Source organism: Mizuhopecten yessoensis, unplaced genomic scaffold (assembly GCF_002113885.1).
Source record: "Mizuhopecten yessoensis strain PY_sf001 unplaced genomic scaffold, ASM211388v2 scaffold10331, whole genome shotgun sequence".
Taxonomy (NCBI): domain Eukaryota; kingdom Metazoa; phylum Mollusca; class Bivalvia; order Pectinida; family Pectinidae; genus Mizuhopecten; species Mizuhopecten yessoensis.
The window spans coordinates 1,559,260-1,584,534 of record NW_018408493.1 but is presented as its reverse complement, the minus strand read 5'-3'; the positions used below and the strand labels follow the sequence as shown (position 1 = coordinate 1,584,534).

General features: G+C 36.7%; 1 protein-coding gene across 1 annotated transcript in view; it reads left to right on the top strand.

Annotated features, from left to right (window-relative positions):
- LOC110460157 (deleted in malignant brain tumors 1 protein-like) overlaps window positions 1–17,541 on the top strand; it is a 69,679-nt gene extending 52,138 nt beyond the window's left edge. Inside the window, exons 17-33 of the mRNA XM_021512897.1 lie at window positions 503–895; window positions 1,095–1,412; window positions 1,742–2,065; window positions 3,023–3,325; window positions 4,262–4,375; window positions 5,057–5,263; window positions 5,805–5,960; window positions 6,886–7,059; window positions 7,563–7,883; window positions 8,036–8,374; window positions 9,507–9,836; window positions 10,253–10,594; window positions 11,125–11,439; window positions 12,149–12,478; window positions 12,713–13,063; window positions 13,741–14,055; window positions 14,985–17,541. Coding sequence (XP_021368572.1) covers window positions 503–895; window positions 1,095–1,412; window positions 1,742–2,065; window positions 3,023–3,325; window positions 4,262–4,375; window positions 5,057–5,263; window positions 5,805–5,960; window positions 6,886–7,059; window positions 7,563–7,883; window positions 8,036–8,374; window positions 9,507–9,836; window positions 10,253–10,594; window positions 11,125–11,439; window positions 12,149–12,478; window positions 12,713–13,063; window positions 13,741–14,055; window positions 14,985–15,412 — 5,060 coding nt within the window. The 3' untranslated portion in view covers window positions 15,413–17,541. The remainder of the gene's footprint in view (window positions 1–502; window positions 896–1,094; window positions 1,413–1,741; window positions 2,066–3,022; window positions 3,326–4,261; window positions 4,376–5,056; window positions 5,264–5,804; window positions 5,961–6,885; window positions 7,060–7,562; window positions 7,884–8,035; window positions 8,375–9,506; window positions 9,837–10,252; window positions 10,595–11,124; window positions 11,440–12,148; window positions 12,479–12,712; window positions 13,064–13,740; window positions 14,056–14,984) is intronic.
- The last annotated feature ends 7,734 nt before the right edge of the window (window positions 17,542–25,275 follow it).

Genomic DNA, 25,275 nt, shown 5'->3' with positions numbered 1-25,275 from the left:
AAATCAGTTAAATTGTTACATGGACATTTATATATCAGTGAACAGTCAGAAACTTTTTCCAATATGCTAAAAAAACAAAAATCAACCAATGAATAAAGTATGTATTAGTTGGAGTCTAAATATTAAGTGTTTACCTGTAGATTTCTAAATTTCACTGAAGTAGCAGAATACGTAACAACTTTCAAGAGACAGAATTTGTTTTTGAGATTACAGGGTAAATTATCATGGACGTGCATATTAAATATCATATTTAATATGCATGTCCATGTTAATTTAACCCTATACAGCATATTATATGCTGTATAGGGTTTCAACCAGTAGATATTAAATATGCCATATATGTTTTAAGACGGTAGATATTAGATATGCCGTATAGAATTTCAGACAGTAAATATTAAATATGCCATAGGATTTTAGACAGTAGTTATTAAATATCCCATATAGGATTTCAGACAGTAGATATTAAATATGCCATCAATAGTTATTATTTTTGTATGAACAGGTGTGCCTATTCGCCTGGTGAATGGCTCCAACAGTCTGTCTGGGCGTGTAGAGATTTCAATCAATGGTGAATGGGGTTCAATTTGCGGAGCTTCCTATTGGGACGACAAGGACGCTTCAGTCTTGTGCCGCATGCTGAATCACTCAAGTGGCCGTGCCCTGAACTATGGTCACTATGGCAGTGGATCGGGGCCAATTTGGATCGGTCACATGAGGTGTAAAGGGGATGAGGACTCCATATTCCACTGTCCGATGAACTTCAATAGCCGCTACACTCGGGGAGATAACTCTGAGCATTTTTATCGCCGGTCACTGGTCAGTCGATCACTAGTCATCAGACAGTTTGGCTGTACAACGCATCACACAGATGCAGGCATCCAGTGTTACGATACAGGTATGTTACAAACATCTGACAGATGCAGATGTCTAGTGTTTCACTACAGGAATGGTCATATGCTAGGAGGAAATTTTGCTTTGTCCTATAAATTCTTGCCAGTACTTCTTTAGCAATCACTGATATTTGAAAGATAACCCAAAAACTATAATGATACCACATGCAATTATAATATATTTTGATGTTGGATTATTTACAGTTCGACTTGTGGATTCTCACGATGTCTTCTATGGACGTCTAGAACTCTACGCCAATAAATCTTTCCGCAGTGTGTGTGATGACGGATTCACGGACGTGCCCGCCACCATTGTGTGCCGACAGTTGGGATATAAATATGGTCGCAAGCAGTGCTGCTCTGCTCTGGGACCAATCTCTGCCTCAAATATAACGGTCAGTAATGTCCGTTGTATGGGCCATGAGTCCAAACTGGACGACTGTGACTACAACGTAACCGAATGTCGATCTAAGAACTACGTGTCTGTGTACTGCTCAGCGAAGCCCATACTCCCAGCTACAGGTAAGGATTAGTTTACTTTCGTTGCCTTGCTGACCATAGTGCGAAAGATTTTTCTACAATGTTTTGGGAACCCACTAAATTTCTTTGCTATATTAATGCATATATGGGACTCAACAAAATTTTGAAAATTATTGTTCAAGACTCGCCTAAAAATATTCTACAAAAAAAAGTGATATTAGTTTCATAATAAAAAAATGAAATTTCCCGAAATAATAGATAAGAGTTCACAAGTTAATGAACCCTGTTTGAAAAAAAATCTTTAAATTAAAAAAAAAAAATCTGTAGCATCCAAACTTTATAATTGATCTCTCTGTTTTATTGCATTTCAGCTATGCAGATTAGAATCGATGGTGATAAATATTATGGGTCGCTGGAAGCGAACCTGTATGGCTTCTGGGGGCCGATTTGCCGTGAAGACTGGGATGATAAGGATGCAAACGTCACATGTAATCAGCTAGGGTTTTCTGGGGGCATGTCTTACCGCGGCACCACCATCCTGAAGACCCCTGTGGCTGTGGGACGTTTCAACTGTACAGGCAATGAGGAAAGACTAGACCACTGCCAGTACAAACTTCTTGGCGATGATTTAGGATGCTCGTCTAAAATTCTATTCTACAGAGAAACTGCAGGAGTTCTGTGTTATAGTAATAATGGTATGGTATTTTCTTTTGTTTGGGATATTTACGATTGTTTAAATCAGTGACCGTACTTTTGGATATTTTTGTTTCCAATGTTTGACATTTTTTGCTCAAAATAGGATGGTTAAATTTTGTGCAAATTTTGGCGTTTTGAACATATCCAAATAAAAACGTACTTTTTTGACATGTTATCTATGAAGAGTGTTATATATCTGTTCCATCCAGAAAAACAATGCCGAATTTCGCTTACATGAAAATATATAAGCCCATGGAATTTACAGCTATTGAAGCATTATAAATGATTGGAAGACAGTCTGCCAATATCCAGATGTAGCAATATTTTTTGGCATGGTTCAATTTTGGTGGGTTCAATTTTGGCCCATTTACTCCAAGCGCCAAATAAACCAAAATGTAACCACATCCAAAATATCCTAAAATGCAGTACTCAATCCTCCTTGCAAGGAAAATTGTTATCACTTAAACTGTTGTGTTTTGCAGGGAATACACCATGTCATTTTTGTCATGTATTACTATTATTTATTTAGATGTCATGAGACCTTATGCGTGATATTCAAGTGGTGGTACATAAAAGCCAATAGATATGAAGGGGGGGGGGGGGGATTTTGAAGACTTGATGGCCAGAGAAGATATCTTTTTCATGAAAAGTTTCATATTTTTAGTAATGTGAGAAAGTGAATCTAGAATTCACTTCCATATCATATCATATTATCAAACTTTTCTCAAACTTTTCTTCTGATCTCAGCAGAGATTTTATAAAATTACCTTTTCACTTGTTTCATAAACTTTATTTATTAGGTGGACATTTAAGTAGGCAGACTTTTTAATTCACCTGTTTTGAAGAGCCAAGTGAACTTATGCTGTGGTGTGGGGTCCATTTAGCGTCGCCCACCTCCCACAATTATTGTTTTCCCTGTTTCTTGTGAAAATGATATAATTTACTTTACCTTGCAGAGGGCGTGTCTTTCCGTATCAAGGGTGGGAAGAACCGTGGCTCAGTGGAGGTAAAATACAATGGTGAATGGGGGCGTGTCTGTGGGCGGGGCTGGAGCGACAGTGATGCTGCCGTCTTCTGTAAACAAATGAAATTTGTTGATGGCAAGGTTGGAAAAAGCAAGACGGAAAAAGGAGAGGGTCATGTTTGGATGGATTATGTGAGCTGTAACGGAAACGAAAAGTCACTGCTGGAGTGTAAAGTAAACTGGGACCCTGACTATGCGTCCTGTTACGATGCCACTGTCCTTTGTACAGATTCAGGTGAGGATAGTTTATCGTAGAAATGGAGTAGGAATGGGTTCTTAAAAATGTTTTTTTTTTTAAATGGGAAAGAGAATGCAGGGTTAATGCATCATCCAGGTGTAAAAAGTTATTTTGTACTGGGGAGATTTTTAATTGAAAAACACATATTAAGTGAATGTAAGGAATCGTAAGGACTTATAACACCTTGGCCCGTATTCATGAAACCATTCTCATGCTCAAACATGGATTCTGTGCTCAAACCAGCTTCATTGTACCTCACTTAAATCATGTCAAACGATCAAAAAGTCAATCATATACATTGAAAACAGTTTTCGGCTTTAAATATCTTCAATTTTTTTCTTTATTTAAATAACTAATAAGTGGAGTAAGAAATTTGGCTTGAGCACAAAAACCATGCTTGAGCATGAGAACAGGTGCATGAATACGGGCCCAGGATTAAAAGTGACATTTCAGATTTAAGCAGCTACATATACTGAATTTATATGTATATTTTTCTGAATCCATGTACTTATTATAATTAGTAATCAGTTCCATGCTTACTATAAGTTTGATAAAAACTAACCATAATACACTTTGAAAATAAGTGATTGAACGAGATAAATGGTATATTTCTATCAAATTATTACTTATGAAAAAAATGATTTAGTGAACATTTTTTCCTTTTTTGATGTTTCAAAAAGGATTTTAAAATGTTGAGGCCGCAATCGTTTATGGCGATCCAAATGGTTGAACTGGTTGGACCAGAGTTGTTCGTTTATGAAATAAAGTCAGACCTAGTAATCTGATTATGCTTTCAGGCGAGCCTTGCAAGGCCTGCATTAACATTTGCAGGTCTGCCAGTATTTATTCCAGTAATTTTAAATTTAAAAACAGGCAAACCGGGTAAACCAGATATGCAAAAGGGGCCTTTAAATCTTTGTTATATGTTTTCAGTTCGGTTGGAGAAAGGAGACATGATCAGCCATGGCATCGTACAAGTTTACGACGATAACATAGACAAGTGGGGCGTGGTTTGTAATCACGATTGGGACAGGCCAGCCAACCTCCGTAAGAACCCAATTATATTTATCCGTATTTTTAACTTACCCCCTAAGTCTCGTCAGTTTCTTTTGAATAATGATTAATTGATCTGTCAAACAAGACAAAACCAAGTTAATGTAAAACTCTAAAATTAATGTATTAGTTCTTATAAAACTCTAAAATTAATGTATTAGTTCTTATAAAACTCTAAAATTAATGTACTCTTTTAAGCGCAACAAAATTTAAGTGCATTATTAAATTTTTACAGATTAGTGCATTAATTAATTGGTGCACCACCAGATATATATTAGAAAAAAGGATGGTGATATTTCAATTGGCTCAAATTTAAAGCATGAATATTGCAAGAATAAGATTACCTTGTACCACTAAATTATAAACGTTTAAAGCTTTATTAAGAAATGATTTCTAGGAGTTTTAGTAAACCGTACTGTGAAATCATAAATTTTTGTGGGACATTGAATTTCGTTTATTTCGTGGATAACAAAAATCCACGAAATGAAATCCCCACGAAAACATAAATTTTGTATGATATACAGATAGGGGAAAATCAGTAATCATCGAAATATAATGTCATTGAAACAGGCTAGTAAATGAAAACCATGAAATTTTACAGTATGTTAAATAATCTGTATGTAATCTTGACATAAGCTGCATGTAATTTCATGTAACTGGTATGTCATTTTGAAGGTGTCATCTGCCAACAGCTAGGATTTGAGAATGGACTGTCAATCTGTTGTGGAGCATATGGTTACCTCTACTCACAGAGTCTGGCGGAGAAAATGCAATGTATTGGAAACGAAACAAAACTCCAGGATTGTATATCTCATAATCCGTTTGGATCATGCTCAGTCGACTATGCTGCTGTTGCTTGTTATAATGGCTCCTTATTATCTAGTAAGTTGAAGAATGAGATATTCTTTTTTTTTAAAGGAAAAAAATGGAAAAATTGAATAACATTTGTGATTGAATCCCTTAGACATGTATATAATATTAAAAGATATCTTGAATAATGGCACTCCATTTAATTTTTTAATGTTCCTTTATAAACCTAATAACAAGCACTTTAGAAAATGAATGGATCATGTCAGGTTTATTATTTACAAGGTTTCCATTTTTTCCGATTTAATAACAAAATTAAGTAAAATTGTATGAAGTTTGCATAGAAAATTAAATGTGCATGCAAGAAATCAGTAAGAAGCTGTTTGGTAATATTTTCTTACATTCAGCTTCTTAAAAGAGTTATTTATATGATTATAAGGTGAAAGTACCCAAAATGGATTCACGCCTTGAATTTTGCAATATTTTGTGCTTCAAATATTTATTGATTCTAAAAGTATTTTTGCAAGGAGTGATGCGATTTGGGTACTGATTCGATTTGGGTCCTGCCACCTTACTGTGTGTGAACTTTAATATTTTATGTTTGTATTTTCTAAAGATTACAGTCTGGGAATTAGAGGTGCCAGTAAGCCAGGTTCTAGTACTTCCGGCTCTGTGGAGTTAAAGTTCCTCAACATCAGCGGCCGTATATGTGCGGACGACTGGGACAATAATGATGCCACCGTGGTGTGTAGAGAAATGGGATACAGCAAAGGTAAGTCAGTAAAATGTCACCCTGGTATACAAACAGGAGCTCACAGGGGTTTTCATACCATATGAGATTTATGAAATAAGTCTAAAAAAATGTTAGATCAGGAAGCCTAACAACACCAGGGTCACATTCGCTCATCGCGTTTGAAACAGTTCAAGTGGCACAAAATATTCCACGATAAACAAATGCCCTTGGACCAAACTGTACGCAGAGCTAAAAATGAACAGTTTCAGAGAATAAATAACAATATATCAAGAATCATGTCCTTCTTTCACGCGTCCACTAAATTATACAACATATTTTGAAATCTACATGTGGATTGACCTTGTTTTATAAAGAAGTAACACAAACTAGCAATAGTCAGCATTTTAGTTTCGGTCAAGCATCTCTGGACCCCTTAATCTTCACTTGCCGAATATTCCTGAGGTCAGCCTCGGTTCAGATCTATGCCTGTCGTTTTTCTTTGCAGGTTGAACCGTAGATATGCAAAAGAGCAAACTAAAATCATGAAAAAAACGACAACTTCGTAAATCTCATATTAAATGGAAAAAAAATAAGATCTTTTTATTAAAAGATCAGGCAGTTACTTAGGTATCTCTGTTCCACTACACTGTGGGGGTTTTCCCTTATATACAGTTACATACCCCTAACTTCTGGTTGGATATAACTGTAGCACAATTGGGCCATTATACTTTGGTTGACCATGCAGGTAGCTCAATCAGTTAGAACAATGGTATGGCAGTCTGGGTTTTAGGGTTTGCATTCCAGTTTAGCCCCACTGAACTCAGAGCACTGTTGTTGATTAAATTGTTTATTTTGTCTTTATTATTTCTCGGAAAAGCCCTGCGAGGTATGATTTATCAAAGCTGCATATAGTTATGGCAGAAAAACTACTTTTAATCTTGAGTTCCATATTGTGTTCACACAGGAATAGCCTACCAACACAAGGTTCTGTTTGGTAAGGGCAACCCCATCTGGGCCTCATCCGTCAGCTGTAATGGGTCCGAGTACTTGCTCAAAGACTGTGCCAACTTCACCCTGGGCCAAGTTAAGCAATGTAACTCTAGGAAAGAAGCTGGAATTCTCTGCTACTCCAATCGAGGTAACAGCCTTGTTCCAGAGGTTTACTTATTCTTAAATACTTTGTACTGTTCCTAATCTAACTGTTTTTGTTTGTTTATCTAAGATAATTGATTTCAAACATGACAAAATTGTTGTCATTCATCTAATGACCTTGGATGAGAAAAATGTTTATGAAATTAATGTTTTCCTGAAACTGACCATGCTTATATTTGAAAATTTGAATATACAAAGTATAGGAAAACCTTGATATAATGCCACTCTTTTCATACATGCCACCTCGCTTACCACCAACACATTATAACGCCAAATGTTTTCTGGACAGATGATGGCGGTATAACGAGGTTTCACTGAATGTCAAGACAGTAAATTGGTGTGATAAAGGGGTTCATGATATAAAGGAATAATTTATAGGTGAATATTAAACCCATTTTCAAATTTAATCTTTTACTTGTTTCCAGGTTTTGACATCTTTGATAAAACAACTGCGCAAGTTTCTATAATTGTAATTTGATAATTTTTCAGGTGTAAATTTCCGTATCAATGGTTCAAGGGCTGCAGGCCGTGTGGAGATCTCTGTTGACGGAGAGTGGGGAACAATGTGTGATCGATACTGGGACAAAGCTGATGCCTCTGCGTTCTGTCGCTATTTTGGATTCGCTGCTGGATTTCCATACAATACTGACAAGTACCGTATAACGACGGGCAAAGTGTATGAACCAGACATGCACTGTAACGGAAATGAGAAGTCGCCTCTAGAGTGCGCTCACGAGGGCTGGAAAGTGGCGGACTCGGGCAGTTGTTGGTCACATGACAAGGACGCAGTAGTACATTGTTACAATACAGGTAAATAATACAGTAGTAACAGAGGTATTATTTTTTCAATACCTTCGCTAGGAGTCGAACTCGGTACCTCTGGTTTACTAGTCTTACGCTCTACCGAATAAGCTAAAAAGAACCCAATTTTTACCTTTGAATCACTCTTTGTATATTTGCAGTAAAGCTAGACTCAGGTGTTGGCACTGATGTCAAGGATGGTCCTGTTCTTTATTTCTTCAACAATACATGGAACTTCATTTGTGACAAGGGTTTCACTGATATCTCAGCACGCAAGGTCTGCCTGGAGCTTGGATTTGTAGATGGACGTGCTGTCTGCTGTTCAGCCTACAGCTCTGGATTCCAAGAGGTCCTGAACAATTACTCGCTGTCCTGTAAGGGAGACGAGGCCTCGATAGAAGACTGTCTCGTACCGTCCTCATGTGGCAAATATGACACGTATGCCTCCGTCATATGTCTCAATCAGACAGATTATAACAACAAGACTATCAAGAACGGAGGTATGCTACAGTAGAATTATTGATTCACAATCTCATTTCTATATTAGGAACTGTAATAATTTTTCGAAGACACAGCTTTGGGATGTACCAAGTAAAGCTTGTTTCCTGTGACATGATCAGCGTCAATGCAGACAGATGAATTAAACGAAATAAAGGTAGATTAAGATTAGGCGGCACCACACAAAAGGCTATTTTACAATATTTATACTACCTTATAAGCATTTTGATGAGTCACTCATATTTATAGTGTCAAAATTTCAAATTTTAATTGGGACGTTTCAAAGTTGAATATGCAATTTTTTCCATAGCTGTAAACCATAAATTATTACAGGAGGGCCCGTCTGTCTGTCAATTTGACCAGAATTCATGAAACACCCTCTAAAACTCGTTTAAATCAAAGCTGACACAAAATCCAAATCCACTTCCTTGAGTGAAATTATCTCCCTTTTTGCTGTAGGGAATGTATGATAGACCTAATATATGTTTATAGGTATCGTAGTATTAAAGTCTTTTGGAGTTATTCTGATTGGTAATAAAAAGAGTGAAATAAATTGGGCAAAAATATTACAGATATGCTTGATGCACTTTTTCCACTCATTTCAGTGGAAGTTCTCTCTCATTGGAGGTTTACAAGCTGACACCTAATGCGTATATATAATATCTATCCAATTTTCTTCCTCAAAGCATACATTACTGTAAAGTAGGTTGATAATGAATCCCAAGGGACCAAGCAAAAAATTGATAACAATTTCTCTTGCCAATGTGTTGTCTTAACAATTCACTTTTATACCTTATGTTGAATAAGGCTTCAAATCTAATCCCTCAAATGACATTCTATCTTTCATCATTGTATCATCAAAATTGCTTTATCCATGATACCCCCCTCCCAACAGAAACACACAGTAACCTACCTCCCCCCTAAAAAAACCAACAACAATAACACAAAGTAATGCTCCCCCCCCCCCCCCCCCCCTCCTTAAAAAAACAACAAGAAAAACACACAGGAAAGACAGAAGCTTCACATTAAAACCATAACTGTTTAATACTGTTTCACCACATCAGAAAGCTGTTTCACTTGACAAATATTTGTATTGATAAGTTGTCATTAAGTTATTGTATATTTTCCTCTCAGATATGAAAATCTCCCTCGCCAAAACAGAGAAAGGAGCTGTTCACCGAGGACAAATCGCAGTTCAACAGTACGGGAGAGAAGGTCGCATCATGGCCTCTCTGTGGGACGATAAAGAGGCCCGAGTTTTCTGCCGTTCTGCTGGCTTCAAATATGGATTTGCTCACCCGTACACAAAAAGTCGATTTGAGAAGGTGTCGCCTTTCTTCCTAAGTAGTTTCAACTGTACTGGCAATGAAAAATCCCTGTTAGATTGCCCGTATGAAAGTCGTCTTTCCATGGCCAATGGGACAAAAGAACACATGGCCGCTGTGGTCTGTTACGACGACACTGGTAAGTGCTGCAGATTTTGATTTAAACATGTTTCCACCAAATTGGGATTTACAATTCTGTTTTAAATCCAGATGCACATAAATTGATCTCGCAATCATGGTTTTGATAAGTGGAACTTTCAATTTTCAGAATTTGTTTTTACCTTTTTCCCGTTAATTTGTTTTGTTCATATATGAGAAACCAGACTATCAAAGTCTATCAAATGAAAGATGACTACAAAATTTTGTTTGTGAATGGTATAAGAATCCAGACAGCAGATTAAACTATCCAAAGATAAAATAATATATATAAAGCTACAAAGTTGACATGTTCATAAATTTTAATGTTGTTAAAAAATGTTTGTATGTTGAAGACATCACTTGATTTTGCATGAATATAATGCTTTATATTTAATAATGTCCTGAACTTCTTTAAAGGCATAAAATACAGAATTGTTGGACCAAAACCAGGACAGGGCCGTGTGGAGATGGCCTTTAATGGCTTATGGGGGACAGTGTGCGATGCCTCATGGGATGGCCGCGAGGCTGCAGTATTCTGTCGTGCGATGAACTTCTCGGACGGTTATGCAGTTGGTAACGCCCATTATGGGATGGGAGAGGGACCTATCTGGATCAGCCACCTGCGGTGTGACGGCAGCGAGGACAATTTACATACCTGTCCCCATCAGGGCTTCAGTGAAGACGTAGTTACCACCACCTCAGACTGGAAAACCTGCAGCTCACACAAAGATGATGCCTCCGTGTTCTGTGTAGATAAACGTAAGTAATAGTAGTCAGCTTGAATCATCAATCTTACCAAATCAATTTTCTTGTTTCTTCTTGTAACAGTGGTCCTTATTTTCAAGGTCTCCACTAAGGTTCAAACGAGCTTAAGAAATCAATAGAAAGCAGCTAGTAGTTTACTGGGGTGACATAAAGACATGTGTCATTCAGTAGAGACCCTTGTAAGTATATTTTTGGCTCTCCAAAATGAGCTTGGACTCCTGTGGTTACAGGAAAGGTCTACTCGACAAATGTTATGACCCTCCGAAATTCAGAGAAATTTCTATTACTAAATGTAACGGGTCAACTGAAAGCTCTGGAGAAACCCTTCATTTTATACAAATTTTGATGCAGAAAAAAAAATCAAAGTTAAATCATCTGATCTCAGTGCTTTGTCTTAAAAATTAAACTCACAATGAAGCGTCATTACATCACAATGAAGTTAAATTTCATTTTTTTTTTTTTGGTATATTTGTAGCGAAACATTCCACTATTTTAATACCAATGTATCTGTTTGTTTCTGTCAGTTCGACTGAATCTAGGACTGAACGCTACTATGGGTGCAGTTCAGATATACAAGAACAAGAAATGGCTCCTTGTTTGTGATGATACATTTGACAAAGATGATGCTCAGGTTGTGTGTAGAACCCTAGGATTCCGGGACGGAGTTTCTGTACCAGGATCGTCATTTGGAAATGTAACCGATCCGATCGGTATTTCAAACGTGAACTGTCGGGGTCGGGAAGGCAGTTTCTTTGACTGTAGTTTCATACCAACCAAACGCTGTCAGAAGAAAACGTACGCATCTGTATACTGTAGTAACCAGTCTATAGTAAACACAGGTAATAAGTCATAAGTCATCTGATTTACATAGCTGTCAACCCTCCCTCAAAATTTACCAATCTCCTTCTAAACTCTCTCGTTTAAGTCCAAACTCACACAAGTTCAAAATCTACATCATGTGGTCAAATTATCTCCTAGTTACCTTTTTGGCGTTATTTTGATACATAAAGGAAAGAAAAATTGAGCAAAGCAGTTTCAGTAGCGTTTCACACACTTTCTCCCTCATTGGAAATGTGGAATGAGGGAGATCTCCCTCATTGGAGATTTCAGAGGTTGACACCTATGGATTTAATCATTAACACAGGCATTAATTAGTTCTCCAGGTAATTTATGTGATACAATTGGATAGAAACACAGATAATTATTTCCGTTTACTTAATCACTAACCTCGATATATCATTTAAATACACAGGTATCTTTATTATGTAATATCAACACAATTATTCTATGATTCACTTAAAGTGATTTTTGGGGAAAGCAATCCTAACCTTACTTTGTCTCAATAATCAAAATGAAATCTCAGCACATAAATAGTGTATATATAAAGGAAAGAAGCAAACTTCAATTTTGCAAGAAAAAAAAATCCAGCCATTTGTCAAAAAAAATATTTCCTGGAATAATTTGAAAATGTTAAATTTTACAGGTTGATGTGTTTAGACCAGTTGAAATTTCATCAAATATTGTTAAATTTTCATTTACTTAATTCAGATTTTGAAGTGAAGATATCCTCTGACCACCAACACAGTAAACAGCATGGAGAGATTCTGGTTAAGCTAGACGGAATCTGGGGCAGTGTTTGTCTGAAAGACTTTGACGAGGGCGAAGCCAACATGGTTTGTCGAAAGTTAGGCTACAAAGGAGGTAAACCTTACCTAGCCAAGGCCGGGAAAACACAGTACCCAATACTGATGAGTAAACTGAGGTGCAATGGTAACGAGGCCAACCTGGATAAGTGTGACTTTGTGAGGATGGGACAGAAGCAGAGCTGTGCCTACGACAGTAACAAAGCTGGGGTGCTCTGTTACAAGACGGAGACAGGTCAGTTACAGCTTCATTTGCATACTGTCTTTGATGCTTTATTCATGATAGACTTATTTAAGGTAAAGGGTTTGTTACGTTTGGAAAGGGTGGTTATTCGTCCTGAAGAGCCTGAAGAGGTGAAAGTGATGAGGATAGCAATTTTCAACCTTTATGTTAGAAATAAAGAGATATACATTATATTTTACATGTAAAGTAATACAAAATTATAACATGGTGTTAACTGTTGGGCAGGCATCCAGTACCGTCTGCAGGGTGGAAAGGACGCTAGTCAAGGCCGAGTTGAGATACAGTACAACGGCGAATGGGGCGGTGTGTGCAACTTCCTGTGGGACACTCACGATGCCAATGTCCTGTGTCGTAGTATGTCTTATCGCAGTGGCATAGAAGTGGCCGGTGGGCGTTACGGCCGCAGTGACGGACCCGTCTGGTTCACACGTGTGTCCTGTTCCGGCAAAGAGGACAATCTTTTCACATGCAGCCACTCAGGATTCAACGTTTCAGGAAAGTCTGAGAGCACCTATGAACGTCTCTGTCGACGTAGGTCACATGACGCTGCAGCCCAGTGCTACAACAAGGACGTTGGTGAGTGTCTGATATTTGCCAACAGTTAAAATTAATGGTGGGTGAAACCTGTCTAATCTGACACCATTTGGGTCACATTGTATTGGTTAGATAAGACAGGAAGTTGGAATATAGAGGTTTTATCTAGGTATTAGTTTCATTAGAAATTGCATACAGCAATTATATTGGATGAGACAGAACGTTTGAATACTCAGATGTCAGATTAGACAAATTTCACTGTAGTCAATTGTTACTGACTCAAGTGGGGTTTTTTTAAATACTGCATTCCCAGAATTTTTCGCCCTGTCAAACTTTCGCCCTTCGCCCATGAAATCAATTTTCGCACAGTGTTATATAATTAATTCTGACCTTTCTCATTCATTTATTTGCTGTAATGATAAATTCTGAAAAAGACAAAAATTAAACTGTTGCGAAAATGTCCCAGTATTTAGTAGCTCTGTCTCAACCTTTGCACATTTTAGTTTGGGAGTAATATTTTTTCAATTTGAAACGATACAATTTCAAGGAATTATTGACATGCAATTTTTCAAGAATCACATATTTTCAAAAATTGTGTGATTTCTTAACACCATAGCTTACTTTAGCTACTTAGTTTATAAAATTTAATGCTTATGGCAGAGATATATGACAATCATTATATATGAAATAACTAATTAGATTGGATGATTTGCTGACAGATGTGACAGGAATCCGATTGGCTGATGGGGGAGACAACTATGGACGTGTAGAAGTGTACCTGACCGGACCGGAACAGTGGGGCACAGTGTGTGACGATTACTTCGATGACAAGGATGCTACCGTCATATGTCGTCAACTTGGATTCGGTCAAGGATATGCCAAGAAAATGGCCAACTTTGGTCGTGGAGATGGACCCATTTGGATGGACAACCTCGGCTGCTTTGGAAATGAATCTAAAATTACAGACTGCAAACATAATGGATTTAATGTTGAGAACTGCAACCATGCTGAGGACGCCAGTGTCATCTGTAACGGTAAGATTTAGGTTGCAAAATTTATTTTAAACATTAATATCAAGTTACCAGGTACATAAAAAAGTAAACTGTTTAAGTATTATTTATTAAATGTAAGATCATACGTTATTAACTTGGTTAGATTATAAGAACTAGTANCTGCAGGGGCCTGTTCATTTATGCGGAACAGCCGGTACGTCCGTTTTTAAATGTAATATTTTCGGGTATAAATCCTGGCGGACCTGCAAGGCTTTATGAAGACTCGCCTGAAAGCAGCATCCGATTACTGGGTCCAACCAGTTCATAAACGAACAACAGTGGTCCAACCAGTTCAACCGTTTGGACTGCAATAAACGAAAAACTGCCCAAGTAAAGCACTAGAGAATTCCTACATTTCATGTATATAGTAACTTCCCTTTGCTTTGGTTTCGGATATAACACTAATATGACTGGCCCAGGGTACTCCTGTTGACCAGGTAGCTCAGTTAGTAATTAAATCATTCAATCCTAAAATTTCATAATGAAATATTCCAACCTTTGAATTGGAAGAGTTGGAATGTGTCTTCAGGGGTGAATGAGTTAAAGCAACAATATAAGGATCTGAGGCCCAGTGTTTTTGTAATCCTGGTCTGGCTCTGTTACATTTGCACTTATAACACTGGTGTTGATTCCGTTTTGTTTATCTTATTCATAAAAGTTTCTTAAGATGTGTTTTTAAGAAAATATTTTTTCAGAAATGGTTTAACAAAGCTATAGTCATACCAAAAAAAAAAAAGTTTCCAATGCAAATTTACAGTTTTAAGCAGTGGTAGGGGGACCCTTAAATAGATGTTAATCTTTTATTCTAGATTCTTGAAAGCAACATTTGTTAAATAAAATGTATTTTGTTGTATAGTCAACAATGAGTAAATATCTTGTTATCTAATAAACATGTTATTTTTGTGTTACAGGTTCTTTGACCAGTACTAAGCCGCTAGTTTCTGTGCTATCCTCCGACGAGAACCTAGCTTTAGCAGTGACAATACCTATAATAGTTTTACTACTTCTGTTTGTGGCGGGCCTGGGCTTCTTCTTTTACAGACAAGTCCAGCCTCGCGGAGAAATCAAGAAAGTTCTTGTAGACAATGAAACAATGGAGCCTGGATCTCAGGCTGCGGCAAGTTCATCAGCATCAGCATCGGGTGAAGGTCATGTGACATTTTCAAAGCTAAAAGCCCGGTTTACAAAAGCGAAGCCATCAATACAAAATGGCAGCAAGGAGACTAGTGCGACACCCGTCAAGGGTATGAGTAATCCAAATTACGATAACATGCCAGATTATGCAAACATGGGTGACATTTCTATAGATCACCAAGGAGGAGGCGAGTCAGTTATGTAGCTATGTAGCTATGGACAACAGAATTCTTTTATACGTGTATGTTACATATCCTTAGCCCACACAACGTCCAGTAGATACCCCGGTCAAGGATGGCCTGCGGTCAATGATCAGCGATGATCTGTGATCAAGGTTCCTGCAATGGTCATCAGTCAGGGGTCAGTGACGGTCAAAACTAGGCTCAGACCAAAGCTGCCTTTATAACGACAAGCTATCGCTATGCTTGTTTAAATACACTGAAGGAGTGATTAGAACTATATTCTATTTTTATATCGTAACAGAAAGATTTATTTTCATCGATTTGATAGTTTGAAATATTCATTTCAAACATTGCTTGTATATTGTGTCAGTTTGCAAGGCCAAAAACATATTTTCTGTCAAAACTGTGAAAGTGGAAATTTTCATGTGTTGAGGTACTTCATTAAAGATAAAAAGATATAGTATTTGGTCCTGCCTTGGATGAAGGGCCATCAAGTTTGTTCAAACAAGTTAACTTTGTCCTGATTTTCTACTAATACCTGTTCAAGTTTCCAGATGAAAGATAAACAGGCTTTTGGTTAAGAAACTTAAGCAATATTGTAACGTGTCTCATAATTCTACATCAAATGAGGAGAGTTTTCTACATATCCTTTTTCCTCTGCCTCAAAATATCTTTAGTATGGGTATGTAGGGAAAGGGATGGGCTGGGCAGTGCAAGGGGGGAGGGGGTAAATATACTTTTCAATGTATTGATTACACGTTGTGAGTGGTACATTGTATTGTAAATCACACGAGATTTCTACTTTCACAGTAATGTTGACTGATCTGGTTGTGTTACACACAGAATGAAAGATGAGTGCTGGATGTTTAGGAATGAATGTTGATCATTAGGATTAAATGTACATAGGCTGTGGAAGACAATTATAAAGAGCTTTATATATACTACTGTGATACTGTTGGAAGTTCAGGTTGTATGATCCAGCCGTAAACTAGCATGTTTAATTCTGTTCCGTTCTATTTCGTCATTTTATTGTAGCATCCCATCTTTATCCTGGTAACAAAACTTACATTATTCCTGTCTTGTACGAATTAAATACAAGTAATATGGAGTAACATAAAATGTTCTTAGCTTGAAGCGTATTTGATGTGCCTTTTGAACTGTCTGTGATTCTGCATGCTGAAGTAGTGCCTACCCAGATACTGTGATTGTATCAGTACTATGCCGATTTTTTAATTGCTAATTAATTTCTTATGTATCTTTAATTCAAAGAGTAGCTTTAAGGCTTGCATAAATTCAATGACTCTTCAAACTTATAATTTCCATTGATTAACCTTCAAATCTGCATAGATTTAGTTAAGCCTTTAAATTTGCTTATATGCATACATATAATGTGATATTTGCAGACTTCGTCAGAGCTTTTGATGTTCTTATTCGGACAAAAAATAATTCTGTTTTTCGTTTTGAGTAATGGACATCACAGATTGATTATGAAAAACAACTCAGTGGCTTCAGGGTAAAATATTTACTTTAACCTGCTTCCGTAACTAAATCAAACTATGCACAACTGTTTTACTGTTTTACCTGGGTACAGATTCTTTTGTACATGTACCTCTCTTCTGAGTTCTGGGGAAGTAAGTATGTGTGTAGCGGTTTGAAGCACAGAGAATGACTGTAAAGCAAGCTGTGAAACAAGGAGAATATTTGTGTGTATGTACATTATACAAATGAAGTCAGTCGCAAATTCAAATGTTTTGCAATAAAAACATTTACGCCAAAACTGTCTAAGCTAATGCATATCTGTTGTAATGGTTCATTTAAAGGTACTCCTGAATTAGTAGATTATATCGCAACCGCAAAATTAAATATGTAACACTTCAGAATACATCATTAACTCATACACCCCTGAAGATGCATTTGAACTTTTCCAATTCAAAGGTTGGAATAGTTTATTATGAAATTTCAGGGGTAAATGAGTTAAAAGTTCATATGCATGTGAAACCAAGACAAGTTCTTCCAAAATGAATGTAAATGGGTCATTTATTTGAAGAAAACGAATATACAAACTATGACCTTGGACTTTGGTTACAGAAATATAACATTGATTGATCATTATTAATACTTATGATATAGAGTAGCATTAGGCTGGATAAGACTAGCAAATGCATTAGATTTTATTATTTGATATTATGATGATGTGTCCAAATTGTTTTACTAAAGGGTATGGCTGTCTCTGGAGAAAACTCTCAACTCTTTGCCCCATACAAGCCAATTCATAGTTGCTATGACTGACATATTTTTCCTTTGCACTTTTTGGTGAATGAACTTTCGTCTTTTTTAATTTCAACAGATACTATATAGACAGGTTGAAAAACTCTTACAGTGCATTGAGATAGTGTAGAGGCTTCCAAAACTGCTAACATGAGGCAAATGGGGGAAATGTCTGAATGTGTATACACGGGACCATGTGACACATATATATATATATATATATTATATATATTTTTCTTGTCAGATTTGTAAAATTGTAAACATGCTACAGGTACATTCTCTCAACTTGACACAACGAAACATTCCTTCATTAAATGTGTATGTTCTATATCATAATAAATACTTGAATACATTTGCAAACTCTGCTTTTGTTGTTTCTTCATCAGTGAAAGATATGTTTTAATAACAAAAGTAGGATCAGTCTTGATTTTATACCAAGAGATAGCAGGGCTTAGTTTTGAGAGAATTGTTATCAATTCAAATCCAATACATTTTAGTCATACAAAACATAAAACATAATTGGAAAAAATAAAAGTATCAAGGAAGTCCTGAAATGATTGGCCACTGTAAATCAGCTATTAATGAAACACCACAACCAGCATCCATTGGCACCATGCTTGCCTATTTAGAGAGGTTCCTTGTAAGAAGGCAAGAATTACTGAAGTCATTTTGACATTGTTATTTGGTTCTTCAGAACAAATTGTTTGACATGTTGTTGACCTCTGTGACATTTAAAGTAAGTTGAGTTCATTTTCATTTGCAATATTTGGTGAGCTCTATCCCAGGAAGCCACCAGCCAAATATTATAATTTTATGCCTTTGGATTATTCTTCAGAAGTCGTTTGACGTTTTTGACATATTTGACACCTGTGACCTTGAAAGTAGGTCAAGATTATTTTCATTCTCAAACTTTGTCGGGCTCTCACCAGCCAAATTTGAAGATTCTATACCTTTTAGTTCTTTAGAAGAAGGCGTTTGAAGCGTTTGACATATTTGACCGCTGTGACCTTGAAAATAGGTTTAAGTCATTTTCGTTTTTAAAAGTTTGTCGGGCTCCATCCCAGAAAGCTATCAGCCAAATATAAAAATTCTATACCTTTTAGTTCTTCAGAAGAAGTCGTTTGAAGAGTTTGACATATTTGACCGCTGTGACCTTGAAAGTAGGTCAAGGTCATTTTAATGAGAAAAGTTTATAGCACTACATTCCAGGTACCTACTGGCAAAATATTATGACCCTGGGCCTTATGGAACTTGAGAAGAAGATCGTTAAAGTTTTAAACATATTTGACCCCTGTGACCTTGAAAATAGGTCAAGGTCATTTTAATGAGCAACCTTCATATCACTTCGTCCCAGGTACCCACTGGCCAAATATCATGATCCTAGGCCTTATGGAACTTGAGAAGAACATAACATACTCAAGTATCATGACTCTAGTACGAATAGTTCTTAGGATATTGTTGTTTGAAGTGTTTAACAGATTTGACCCATGTGACCTTAAAAGTAGGTCAACGTCATTTTAATGAGGAAACTTTATAGCACTCCATCCCATGTATCTACTGGCCAAATATCATGACCCTAGGTCCTCCAGTTCTTCAGAAGAAGTCGTTCGAAATAAAAAGTTGACAGGCGGACGACAGACGGACGACGGACGCCGCAGTACGGCATAAGCTCACCCGGCCCGAAGCTAAAAACGGGAAAATATCTAACTCTGTTGTTGTGAATTTAAGGATACAAATAGTGGTCTGTTTTCGGACAAAGGCTTTTCTTTTAATTCCATTGCTAGAGGAATTACATCTTCCACAAGATTCTTAACAGATGCCACCATACCATGCGTGTATCGCTGTAACTTATACGTGGTGGTTAAGGCGTCTGACATTCTGCTACCACTAGCCCTCCACCACTGGGTCGTGTGTTCGAAACCTACGTGGAGCAGTGCCAGGTACTGGCCGTAGAACTCCGGCTTTCCTCCACCACCAAAACATGACACGTCCTTAAATGACCATAACTGTTAATAGGACGTAAAACACAAACAAACCAAACAGAAGAAAGAATATACATTACAAAGTGACATGGACAGATAACCTACTGTATACCGGGAAATTTACCCTGCAATTTTATTTTCGCCTTTTTTGTCCTCCGCAATGAGGGCGAGTTTATTATATTTATTATATACATGGAGGACGAAAATTTGTTTCATGGGCGAAGGACGAAATTTCCCCAGTATCAGAGACATATAAAGCCAGGGAATGGATGCATGGGCCTATTGTATTAAGATCTAGATCCGTCGCGAGACTTGGGCTGCGGTCGCACATACATCTAGGCGGTATCGGCTTTCGTCATATATGTTTTAATTATTGCAAAAAGTATCGGAGACAATTTTTTTACTTACGGATCGCAACAATTAACTAAATGATCGATGATAGAAGTCCATCTAAATACTGAAATGGTGTATAAAGCAATCAATGGGTGAAAAACGCACAACGTGATAAATACTTATCCTGAAGGCGACTAATTAGTGTGTTTACATGTAATGGCTACCTGTGAGACCTCAGGTATGAGTTTGACAGGGTGTGTCAATATGTCGTGAATCTTTCCCTAGAATGTTAACTAGCAAGAGGTGTAAGAATACAAGTACCAGTACCGTTCCCCTAAGGTTTTTTACCCCTACCCACACCTGCATACCTTAGTTTTGGCTGGCGTAAGTTCTCCTGACAGGATAGTCACATTCACACCTGTGATGACCTCCCGGGGACCAGAGGTTACTTGGGTAATGCCCCGGTCACAAATTCACGGATCGACGACGGTTAGCCGCGGATACGATCCGGCATCGTAGCTGTTTTGTATATTATCTGTATCCGTGACAACTTTGGAGCATGTTCAAAAATTCAGCACGGATCAGACAACAGTAGTATATCCTTACTGATCCGTAGTAGAACCAGAGTCGTATGTATTACAATATATTGTAATATATACGTCTCTGGTAGAACGTACTAATCCGTTATATGGGTCCGTCGATTTACCCACTACAGCCCAATACTACCAAATACAAGCGACGATTTACCCAATACAACCCAATACAAACGTCTATTTACCCACTACAACCCACTACTACCCAATACAAGCGCCTATTTACCCAATACAACTCAATACAAACGTCTATTTACCCAATACAAACGTATATTTACCCAATACAACCCCATACTACCCAACTTAAACATCGATTTACCCAATGCAACCCAATACAAACGTCTATTTACCAAATACAACCTCATACTACCCAACACAAACATCGATTTACCCAATGCAACCCAATACAAACGTCGATTTACCCAATACGACCCAACACAAACATCGATTTACCTAATACAAGCGCCGATTTACCCAATACAAACATCTATTTACCCAACACAAACATCGATTTACACAATACAACCCAACGATACCCAATACAAGCGCCGATTTACCTACTACAGCCCAATTCTACCCAATACAAACATCGATTTACCCAATACAAACATCGATTTACCCAACACAAACATCGATTTACCCAATACAAGCGCCGATTTACCCAATACAACCCAACTCAAACGTCTCTTTACCCAATACTACACAATACAAACGTCTATTTACGCAATACAACCCCATACTACACAACACAAACATCGATTTACCCAATGCAACCCAATACAAACGTCTATTTACCCAATATAACCCATACTACCCAACACAAACATCTATTTACCCAATGCAAGTGCCGATTTACCCGATTTACCCAATACAAACATCGATTTACCCAATACAACACAATACTGCTCAATACAAGCGCCGATTTGCCCAAAACAAACATCGATTTGCCCAATACAAACATTGATTTACCCAATACTACCCGATACAAACGTCGATTTACCCAATACAAACATTGATTTACCCAATACTTCCCAATGCTTCCCAAACCAGAAAGTAAACACCCAATACAACTGATATACCAAATAAGTATACAATTAAAGTTAAATATATGTAGATCTTCATCGGGCGTATTTGTAAATGTATTTTCATTATTTATGAAGTAAATTATCACGGGAATGATATACAATAATCTATCGTTATCATATCGGATAAAATATCGAAAAATGAATTACATTATTTATGTTGTAAATTATCACGGGAATGATATACAATAATTTATCTTTGCTATATTGGATAAAACAAAGAAAAATAAATTTTCAGTATTTATGAAGTAAATTACTCAAGGAATGATATACAATAATCTATCGTTATCACATCGGATAAAATATAGAAAAATTAATTTCATTATTTATGAAGTAAATTATCACGGGAATGATATACAATACAGAAGTAATTGTTAATTGTTGCAAGCATCACCTGTCAATCAACGGTCAGGTGTGAAATTGTTTCTGTCAAAAGCTCTATAGAACTTATATTATTTGTTTTTAAAATGCCCACCGACTTTAAAATAAATTGATCTTATCTTATCAGATCAGACGTGGCCAAAGTCGTACCTCAATACATGTCAATCACGTACACGGGTGACATATAGTCGGTCCCATCACACGTGGACAGAATCACTGTACAGCAGCTGGTGTCGAAATGAAACAGGTGTAACTTTATGCTTTCCATCGGCTTTACAAAAGATACCACTGATAATTACATAAACTTGTTCGGATTGTTCCATGTTAGGAAACAAGTAAAATTATACAGTTGGGTATTAGCCAATGTTGAGCTTCAAATAATCATCTTGATAATAAATAACCCTCGTTTTTAAATTATTTGTAGTTCTTGATAGAAGTATTAGTCATTCACTATTGAGACAAAAGCATACACTTTATATACATGGAACACTCAATTACCCGGAAATAATAAAAGGTTAAAATTTCATCAAAATGGTGACAAAATTTGAAAAAAACAAGAACAACGAAACTTGAATACAAATATTTACACACATATTTATTCATAAGTGTTCAAAGTACCGGTATAACTATGATGCTTAATTAGTTGCTGCTCGCGATCTCCTATATTCCATTAAATTATTCCAGAAACAAACGGAAATATAGCTAATGATCCTCTTTTTTTTAAATCTTCTTTTTTAAACAAATCTTCTTTTTTACGTAATGTCTTTATATATGTAAGTGCTACCAATACAACATATAACAAGTACAAATGGTAGTATATGAGAGTGAGTGAGTATAAATATGTTTTTCCGTTACTGTCCTACTATCTACCACCAATGAAATATTCCAGTACACTATCCAAGTTCTTTTTCTTATTACGTTGAGTCGGTTGACTTATCAGTTATAACATATATACAGAACAATTTGATACGAAGACAACATTCAAACACACACTCACACATCGTGCAGAGTGAACTAGCAATAAGCTCAGATCTCCTTTTGTTTGCTTTTAAAGTTTAAACATATTTTATTGTACAAATATACAAATGGATCGGACAACAAGTTATTACAACTTAATAGAGTCCTCTCCTCAATACATATGGTAAAACTAGTGTATATGTTTTTGGGGAAAGGGAAAAAGATAGGGTGGAGAAGGAAGGAACTGTGGGGTGGGAGGGGGTGGGGTGATGGAGGGGAGGGGTGTTACCTAGAAAAGTAAACGTGTAAACTGAGAAATCGATCCGCATTTGAATAAATTATAAATTATACAGATTTCATGACATGCATCCTGGTAGAGTAATTTCAAAATGAACAGAATCAATGTAACAAATAAATCAGGCAAAATAATGAAATACAATTTCATAAACACATATAACAACTTCCACATAAATAAAAATAGAAAAGTAATTATAACTATCAAAACCTATTGCCGGATTTGATGAAATGATGTACATGTCTAAAGATACTTATGTTGTTTTCTACCGAAAGTTGACTATTTCCAAACAAAAGTAGTTCTAAATTAAAGGCAACATGCAAGCCATTCAAATTTAGAAGCAGGGTATGTCTTTCGTTGTTAAAAAGTAAGCACTCACAAAAAAAGTGAAAGGCATTTTCACAGGGATGGCCACAATAACAAACTGGACTATCAACCAGATTTACTCTAAAAAGATCATATTTAAGTGGACTACACTGATGCCTAAGTTTAGTATGCAAAATGTTCAATTTACGTTCACCGAAACCTAAGTATATTGGTGGAGGAGATGGTACATTTGAAGTTAACGAGTTTTTAAAAGAATGTAATGAGGGCAATGATCGTACTGAAAGGTCCAATGAATTCCAACAGCGAAGAGTTGAAGGTTTTAATAAAAGATGAATTTGTCAGAGAAAGCCTGAAAGGACGAATTCTATAATCATCACTGTTTCTAAAGGTATAACGGTTGAATTCTGCAACGGAAGATGGCAATAGAGAATTTAAATAGTCTGGAGTTAATTTGTTGTGCATTTTATACAAAAGTTGGAGTTTTCTGCGTTTTCTTCCATTCGAAAGAGTTTCTAGACCAGTTTCAAAAAGTAAGTCTTCAATTCGGATATGAAGGAAGACCAGTTATAATACGAGACGCTTCTCTTTGGGCTTTCTCTAACATTTCTGTTTCATAAGTTGAACAACCATCCCACAATTCACAAGCATATTCTAAAACTGGTAAAATAAATGATTTATAAATCTTTAAAAGATTATCACGATTTGATAAGTATTTTAGTCTACGTATGACGTTGACTTTTTTCATAACTGAAGTATATATTGCACAAATATGATCCCCCCATTTTGCACTTGAATCAAAAATTACACCTAAATGTTTATGATGATCAGTAAAATTTTAAAAATTCGCCATTAAATTCAAATTGTAAATCTTCATCAATTTCAACCAAGTTTGAAACAAAAATTACCTCAGTTTTTTTCTGGATTCAATGTTACTAACCAAGTTTGGGACCATGCATTAAGAGACTCGAGATCTCTATTCATAACCGTTTGGATTTCTAGACATGAAGAGAATGATTTTAACAAAGAAGTATCGTCTGCAAAAAGACGAGAGGTTGATTCAAACACATCAGCAATATCATTAATATAGATAAGAAACAAAAGAGGTCCAAGAATCGAACCCTGAGAAACACCTGCTTCAATGAAACCTAAGTCGGAGTATGAAGAATTCAAAAAGACTCTCTGGTGCCTCTGAAATAGGTAATTTTCCAACCAATGATGCAATTCCCCTGAAATTCCACAGGATTTTAACTTAATCATCAAACCCTTATGCCAAACCCTATTTTGTTTGCTTGTATTAGATACTTGACAAGATTTCTAATGTCGGATACATTCTCACAAGTAAGTAGTTGAATTAATTTATGCATGCTTGTATGTCTTACATAATATTTATTGACCATCCCCATTGTAACCATATCGACAGGACTACGTTCCTCGTTCCTCGACTGACTGCTGACCACCAGTGCCAGGAGTCTTAAGCATTCACTGACCATCCCCAGTGGTCAGGCACTATGTCTACAGGCCTCCGTTTTTCTACTGACAGATGACCACCACTGCCAGGAGTACTAGGAGGCACACATGAATAACTAAGGTTCCTTCCTTCTGTTACAGCACAAGTATCACAACATTGCTGTCCTCTCCAACTAACGGCACCAGCTACCGCCCCCCCCC